The sequence below is a fragment of the Trachymyrmex cornetzi genome, unplaced genomic scaffold, assembly GCF_001594075.2.
Source record: "Trachymyrmex cornetzi isolate Tcor2-1 unplaced genomic scaffold, Tcor1.1 scaffold223, whole genome shotgun sequence".
Lineage (NCBI taxonomy): Eukaryota > Metazoa > Arthropoda > Insecta > Hymenoptera > Formicidae > Trachymyrmex > Trachymyrmex cornetzi.
The window spans coordinates 1,889,420-1,898,017 of NW_017296881.1; the positions used below are offsets into that span (position 1 = coordinate 1,889,420).

At 36.3% G+C, this 8,598-nt stretch overlaps 1 protein-coding gene across 2 annotated transcripts; it reads right to left on the reverse strand.

Moving 5' to 3' along the window:
• Positions 1-578: 578 nt before the first annotated feature.
• Positions 579-7,685, reverse strand: ttv (exostosin glycosyltransferase 1 ttv). Of its 2 annotated transcripts, XM_018506096.1 has the most exons (9): positions 5,739-5,822; positions 5,082-5,704; positions 3,733-4,773; positions 3,450-3,651; positions 3,246-3,365; positions 2,942-3,172; positions 2,585-2,851; positions 2,247-2,497; positions 579-2,181 (listed from the first exon to the last, which is right to left on the reverse strand). In XM_018506096.1, the coding sequence occupies exons 3-9, from the start codon at positions 4,614-4,616 to the stop codon at positions 2,001-2,003; spliced, it is 2,136 nt and encodes a 711-aa protein (XP_018361598.1). In that variant the 5' UTR covers positions 4,617-4,773; positions 5,082-5,704; positions 5,739-5,822; the 3' UTR covers positions 579-2,000. The 2 variants fall into 2 exon arrangements, with proteins under 2 accessions (XP_018361598.1, XP_018361599.1); XM_018506097.1 differs by lacking the exons at positions 5,082-5,704; positions 5,739-5,822 and adding an exon at positions 7,478-7,685.
• Between the last annotated feature and the right edge of the window lie 913 nt (positions 7,686-8,598).

The window sequence follows — 8,598 nt, forward strand, 5'->3', positions numbered from 1 at the left end:
AAATGTTTAACAGATCGGAACCATCACTTCATATCGGATAGAATCAAAATATCTATGGTCACTGCATAGGACTTTTTTTTCTTTGTACGAAGAATTACGCTTGCCTTCAGTGACCGGTAACGATTGGAACATATTTGATTAGGATTGTTCGCCGAGCAATTAAAGGATAGAGATTATCCTACCAGTTTCTATATACACCCAGATACTAATTTACATTTATCAATTGATGCAACTCAAGGACAATCGCAAAGTAGATCAATCATTGGAATAACACGAAATTCTGGGTAACAATAAGAATTTCAATTAACTCACAGTCGCTTTTGATTCTAACGCATACGCATACCTCCTCAAGTTGCAGAAATATATTGTGCATAAAAATTATGGAACTTTTTCAATATTTCTCTAGAATGATTACGGAACGTACAATAGAAAAAAAACGTATCACATATATAAATAACTTTCCGTCTTCAAGACACATGCAGATGCCACATTATTGTACAATCCTTCTAACCAAGGGGATTACAAATTATCTTTCTCATCATGTAACAACGTAAACGTATCACATATATAAATAACTTTCCGTCTTCAAGACACATGCAGATTATTGTACAATCCTTCTAACCAAGGGGATTACAAATTATCTTTCTCATCATGTAACAACGTATATCGGTGTAAACGACTAGATATTGTTGCGACGCCTTGATAAAGAAAATTTCTTTTTTTTCCTTTTTTTTTCAAGCATGTTCCTGAGAACTCGGCAGTATTCGAATAGATATGCTGAACTGAATAGATATGCTGATCAGATTCATTAAATACACTCGCGAACCAATGCGATCGGTAAAACATGATTACCTATTAAAACAATGCAGCGTACGCAATAGTATGCACATAAATAATTGTGCATAATTAGATAAATTGACAGAATCTCTTCGGATATAAAATTTTATCAACTTTAAATATGTGATATTTATATTTTAAAGAGATAAAAGGAGTAAAAAGGGGAAAGAGGTTAGTAAGGCGACGCTTAAAATTATATCGTATTAAATTAAAATTATTCGATAGCAAGAAAAATCGATATCGATAATCGCATTAAACTCTAACATCTTTACAATCATTTTAAATATAAACAGATCTTGCTTGCACCTCGTCTCAATATAAACATCGACTTTCACGTCATTACTATCAAAGCACTTGACGAAGTCCGCCCTAAAATTTTACGGATTTCTTACGTATCCCGAATCTAAGAAGAATTACATGAAATACATTTATTCAAATAGAAAAACATTCGCAAATCTCTATGATTAAAAATATTGTTATACATACAAATATGATACCTTTTTTGCTTCTTTTTTTCCTTTTTAGCTGCAAGATAAATTACGTACGAAAACACGCGTGTAAGAAAAATTTGATTTTTCTATCTCTTTTTACATCAAATCGTTCAAACGATTTCAATGTAGTATATGAAAAATTCAAGTATTTCTTAAACAACTTTTTCTTTTATTAATAATTACGAAATAATTTGTATGTACATCAATTAAATGCCCGCAGTTAATGATAGCTGCGCGAGACATCGTCAAATTGAAACGGCGTTGTTACGATTCTACAATTTGTACAAAATTATTAGCAAATAAATCGCAGGGATATCACCGTGCGTCCTTGCTGAATAACGGACTTTGATTTGCTGCCCGATAATACCGATGGCCTAATATGGCATAGCACGCAAGCGGGCAAACGTGTCCCGTACAACTGTATATGCACATTCGCACGGCAAAGACGGTAGATCTGTTTTTTTAGCTATATTTATTGCACTTGTTCAAAACCGTTATTCCGCTCTTTCCTTTTTCATTCTCTAAAATTATGTACATACATAACTCTTTTGACTCAACTTTTATTGTAAGTGCGCTAAAAAAATAGACCTAATATCGTACGCAAAGATTTTGCGTTATTTGGCGCGCTTGAAAAATTAAATAGTCATGCGTAATCGAGCAGTGTGTACAATTCTAATTACTAACTAGTTCAATTTGCCTATACTTCTTGCGCAAATTGCTCACGGAATCTTTGAATAGAACGGGGTCCAATCGCATGTTAGATCGCAACAATGGCATATATCCAAAGACAGCGACAAATGTGTTCATGCACGTTTGTCGCTGTATAAAATGATCCGGGTCGTTCCACGGCGATCTGAAATCCAACGGTGAGTCAGAAATCGATAATGATATCGTATATATGGTCTCAACGATACCTACCTAATTCCAGCTACCGTGGTATCTTTGTACAATTTGCGCTGCGTCACTTTGATAGGCGGCCTTCGAGTTACATGACTCACCAGGAAATTCATGAGTATATCCTCGCAATTCTGCGACTGCTCCACGGTCTTATGGAGAGTCGAGCTTAACAACTCGGTATATAGAGTATTATAATAGCGGTGGTAAAAAGCGGCACCGGTGAGAATGATACTGTAGTCGTTTGTCCACTTACTGGTATAACCCCAGGAACGCTACATACATAAAAGCCAGATTAGCTCGATTACGAAATAGTTACAAACTGGACGGAAGTTACTTAACGCAGACTGCATAATACCTACCTTTGAGTCATCCCAATAATGAGACCTCGCTGGATACCCTACTATTCGATCGGGAAATGACCGCCAAACTGTAAAAGCGAAGTCAATCTCATCGGTATTTAGAGTGGCGTCTTCGTCGAGCGACAATATGGCACTAGTTTTGATTAATGGATGAGGATAAAAACGTTGAGATATGCCGTCAACCGCGACAACGTGGATTGACGCTCTGATACCTTGCCAACGTGGCTTTCTTGGCACCGGAATGTCCGAGTTCCACATAAGTATTATCTTAAACAAAATAATTTATTAGCACAAAGATATATCGCAAAATGCATAGCAAACAGAAATAATAAGAAATTAGCAATAAATAGGGCTTACCTTATCTAGGTATTTGCTTTTCGCGAGACTCCTAAGTAAACGATAAAGTACAGCGGTGGATCCCAATTGCGAATAGATTATGGCAGTGAAAGTGTTACCAGGATTACTGTTCGAAAAGGGAAGTTCTTGCTGGCTATCAGTAAATTGTGGCAAAATCGCCAATGCTCCAGGACTAGTATTCCAGACGATTCTCTCCCGCGCACCTTCCCATGGCAAACGCTCGCGAATATTCTAAATTGATAATTATAATTAACGAAAAACTGAAAATAAGGTTCTGATAGCTCACATAAGAATAGGCAATTACCTCGAACACGGTGAATACAATTTTTTCAATAGAGGAAAAATATCTCTCCCATAAAAATTGTGTTTGTTGCCGCAGTTTAAGAATTTGTACATTGGACACGGATCGTAATATATCTGGAATCTGTAAAATTCATGAAATTTAATCATTCACTTTAAAACAAAGTGACAATGAAATTAATTTAAAATATACATTTATGTTCCTTACTTGGAGTAACAATCTCTCGTCGGAAAATATTACAGCCTGATTCCAATCAATACGTTCATGAAAGGGAAGAGCCCAACCATTGCTTAAAATGACTGGAATACATCCCGATCTCAGGGCTTCTAGAAACCGAAAGCTACCTAATCGTCGTCCTCGTGGAACCAGACAAAACGTAGCGTTCATTAATAAAATTTCATAGTCATATCTGCAAAATGAAAAATATGAGCAATTATATTTTGAATAATGTCCATGCGATTCAAACAATTTCAACATTTTTGCTACTTACGTATCGTATTCTTGATTATCCTGCTGACAATGTTCGTCTTGGAATTCTCTCCAGGTCTTCCCATGACGGCAAGTTGTAACAAACACCAAATCTTTACCATTGTGCAGATGGTAGAGAGCGTTTCTTGTCTCAGATCCAATGCCATGTACATATCGTTTTCCCTTAAAAGCCGCCACATACTTTTTATTATTAGGAAAATTATTTTCTAATGCTTGGCCGAGCTCTCCACCACGTTCCGGATGTTGTTTGCCAAACAGAGGTATTGACACATCAAAGTCAGGTCTGTGTTTAAAAATGGACATGCTAGCCTTAGCAAGCATGGCATAACCCACGTCGAAAACCAGCGATTCTTCAGCATAATCGGGCCACGTACCAGAATATAAGTTAAATATCAGATGATTCCTTCCGTTATTCCAATATGGCAGATGCAATAATTTCAAGGGAAGATTGTGTACAAATTCAGTCGATAAGGGATCTCTATCTAACGTATCCAAGGCTAAGACAAATATACATGCCCGTGCTGGGTCCGACGTGTAATATCTCGACTCCGTGATAACATTTAATATTTTTTGGTATAGTGGACTTATCACATCCTCGACCGGGTAAACATACACGGTGAAACCTTGCTTGCATCTTGTAAAGTCGAAGCAAGTTTCCATGCGGCAATACCGTGTACGCTGAGACATGATCAAAGCCCCGCTGGATGTCTTTAAATCTTTGTCATAGAATTCTTCATTTAGACTTAAATATGAAGGCAATCGCTCATAAGGCAACTGAGATCTGCCTGTCCATTTTTCGCTTTTTAAACGATATCCACCGAAATAGCAATAACCAAGAAACGCACATGTTACAAATAATAATAGATAGCGTTTCTTGGCTTGCATTTTCGATACAGTCAGGTTATACAAAGATATATGATAGTTCTAAGCATTATTTACTCTGATGTAAAAGGTCTATATTCAGTCACAAACACATTGCAACAGTTATTATATTATCTCAGAAATTTCTCCAGGATATAATCACGCCGGTTCTTTCATATTGCTGTAACAAAACAAAGATTCTACGTGTCAATTATAAACAACTTTTCATTAAAAATGGCAAAAATATATTTACAACAAAAGTAAGGAAAAATATTTTACTACTAAATTTAAGGAATATTTAAATAATAAACTTAACAAAAATTTAAAGAGGAATCACATATGTTAGTAAGAGAACACTAATTGTTATCATAGTGACACAGCATCTCGTGATACACGCAATCTGCGATATCACACAATTCTCTCCATTCCATGAAATTAAGCAGAAAAAAATTCAGAAATTTAGATGACACTCGAACGAAAAGTTATCACCTGTTCGAAACTAAGACAGAAGGTAGCTATTGACAGAAAGGGCTGCTCGATCCTCACAAGATGCATGATGGACCGGCGGGACGATATATAAATCCGTCGACGAAATTCTATCGATGGTGCGCACAACGCGACGACAGATCGTGCAAATAGATACTGCGGATAGGTATCCGCGGCGACGACTCGGTCGATCCTCCAGTCGACTTGGGATAACCTATAAGCCGCGCGAACGAAATCCCACGCGATCGGCGATCTGACCGTAATTCCACACGTCACGATCAGATCAGATTAAATGGCACGCGCAACCCATAATGATATTCTACACTCGTCTTACGACACGGTCGCGTATCGCCGACGCGACGGCATCACCATCATCCTTCTAGGTTATCTACGGCGCACAGCAATTCCGTCGGGCCCGGCGGCGACTTTACGCCCACTCGCATTTCGGACCGATGCCGGACGGACACGCGTGGCATCGATCGCCGTGCGCCCACGAGTGCAAAATCATTGCACGCCGCGGCGCATTGAAATAATTGCTCTAAAAAAGCAAACGCGAACAGTGCCGTGACGTCGCGGACGATTAGTAGACTGGCACACCGCCTACCGTCCTGCGCCTTACTTCATGGCTAACGCGGCGAGCCAGCGAGCGAGTCGCAAGACTCGCGAGAGCGGCGGCAACTCGCAAACGCTCGCAAACAGCGGCGAACCTCACGATGCATCGCGTCGCGGCGCAGAAAATTACTTTGCTAATTAACGGACGAATGCGCATATGTATATGTAATAATAAAACTTCATGACAGAATTTTCATACTTATGTGTTTGTTTTATATAACGATTTATGTAATGTGTACATTATATAATAATTTATATAATACATAATGTTTATGTGTTTGTGTGCGTTCGCAAAAATGATCACATTTATACACAATATTACACGCGTGTTCAAAAATTTTACTGTGTAACTTATTTATTTAAATTTTACATAAATATGTAGATACGGCGCGAAAACTGTATTATTTGTTGTGAAATAATTTCTAAATAGAACGAGAATTGTGGATGTTTTTAAAACTTTGCTTTTACGCGTGCAGTTTCTATATACATTTCGCATAATTTGCAACTTTGCACGCATGTGCAGATATTACACAATGTGTCGCGTATGCATTTTATTCTTGTCAATAATGTTCTAAATGTCATTCTGTAAGCTTTCATAAGTTGTTAAACAAAAATTAGAAAGAAACTTTAATAAGCAAACAACAAGGCAAAGCAATAAAGTTCTACTTAAAGATTAGCAAAGTCACAGAAAAATTAATATTCTATTTTTTTTACTCTTTTGATATTTATTAATTTATAGATTTATAGATATTTATCCTTAAAAAAAGTATTTTAATATACTCTGATTAACTATTCAATATATTAAAACACTTTTTCCTAAGGATAATCACTAATTTACAGATTTATAGATATTTAATTACTACTTTATAGAAGTTATATTAGAATCATCGCTGGAACGTTTCATCGATTAGTAATATTATACGAAGTTAGATATAACACCTTATTAATAATCAAACATATGTAAATCGATGTTTTCAAACTGGAATAGACGGTATATCTTTATCGATCGACTCCCAATTTCTGGCCAACTTTGAACTTTATAAACTTGCAAAGTATAATATACAGTTTGTAGTAGCGAGAGAGAATTTCTGTGGGAGTGCAAGGCACGTTTCTTGGAACTAGGAAGAATGTAATACTCGAGCGAGAGTCGTACAAAGAGCTTTCGAATCGAGTTGACAATGCATGAATTCACAATCAAATGCAAGACGTCAGCTGAAACAAGAGGACAAACCAACTGGAGATGTTATACATACATACACATTTAATGTTCGTCGATCAATTCTTGGCGTAATTTATTATTATTGGTATCGATAATTATAACTTTTATGCATACACGGAAATAACGATTTTGCAGAGGTATCTAAAAATTTACAGATCTGAAACTAACGTTGTTAAAACAATATAATGCAGGAATCTTAAGCATGAGCAACGCTGCAAAGTTTTGACATTCCAGCAACCAGTTTGGGCGACCTACATAATTATTTTGATGGTCCAACAAAATGATTTTCAGATCTGTATATATCTAGATGAGTACTCAAGCAAAATTGTGCTTTCTATGTAGAGGAAAGATTATTCTCGTCAATATCCACGCTAAACTCTATATGCACTATGGTGGCGTCGTAGTGACGCATAAGGCGGCCCGTTGTTCGCAGAAGCGGATGTGGACGATTTGCAATTTAATAACCATTTCTCGTTAGCGCGTCGGAGCGAATCGCGAACAAGTTCGAACGATTTCGGATGCATGCCGACGCGCGATCGGCTTGCGAGAGTTCCAATTGACTACTTACTCATGAAGACGATCAGCTCATGAAACCGATCGAGTCGGTGGCTCATCCCTTATACGGTGTCCGTCATACCTTCGCTCGCGAGTAGTACTCTCGCTAAGATGATTTAAACGTCACGAAAGAGCAGCGCGTGAATCAGTGAATCGAACGAGATAAATTAGAGAACCCTTCGGTGTCACTATGGTTTATATAATAAACCCGACTATTTCTTTTATTTCACAAGTTATAATTTCTTTATTAACTCTAGAATGCTATCCCTATTGAATGATATTGCTATCAATACGTAATTTTTATGTACAAAAAAGGATGCTCTTAATTAACATAATATATCAAGTTTTTTATACATTTCATACTTTTAATATGACAAAATATTTATAATCTAGATTTTTATAGACACAAAGATTATTACATTTTATTATTAACTTCAAATGAAAGAAAGAATGAGCACATTATTTATTAAAAATTCAATGTTGAAATAATACGGAATATATATAGTTTAATTATATGTATGTGTGTTTCCTCCTACACTCAAATAAAATACATAACACAAAGTTATAACACAAAACTGTTTTTGAACTCACTTATCACTAATATAATATTAACCACCTGGTAGTCCAAACTGACGTGTGTGTTTGTGTGTGTATAACGAAGAGAATTTTTTAAATTATGTCTCCGTTTGTTCTACCTTTTAGTAGATACTAGCTCTCCTAATGATCACTGAAGGCATAGCTTAACGCTCAATAAGCTTGTTCACTTGTACGTAAAATTTACGTATCGATCTAGCATTCTAGGGTTAATAAAGGGTGCTTTTCAACAAAAGGCCCAGATGATTACACGGCAGTGTAACACACATTCTACAATAAGTCATTAGTAATAAATCAGAAGTCAGAAGCTAGAAATTGACCAATCATAGTCAATTATTTTTCTTACATTTGACTGTGATTGGTTAATTTTTAGTTTCTGACTTCCGATTTATTACTAATATGGCTTATTGTAGAATAGTCATAATATAGTAAATCATTATATCTTTGGCGTTTGCTAATATCAATCATATGAAAAATGAAATGATCACTGTTGCACTGTGTTTCTTGCTGAAAACCATCAATTAACACTATATTCGCTCG

Coding starts and splice junctions, on each gene's coding strand:
- ttv (XM_018506097.1), bottom strand. CDS start 4,616: ATGCAAGCCAAGAAACGCTATCTATTATTATTTGTAACATGTGCGTTT. Junction 3,366..3,449: donor ACGAGAGATTGTTACTCCAA/GTAAGGAACATA, acceptor TGAATTTTACAG/ATTCCAGATATATTACGATC. Junction 2,498..2,584: donor ATTATTGGGATGACTCAAAG/GTAGGTATTATG, acceptor TTATGTATGTAG/CGTTCCTGGGGTTATACCAG.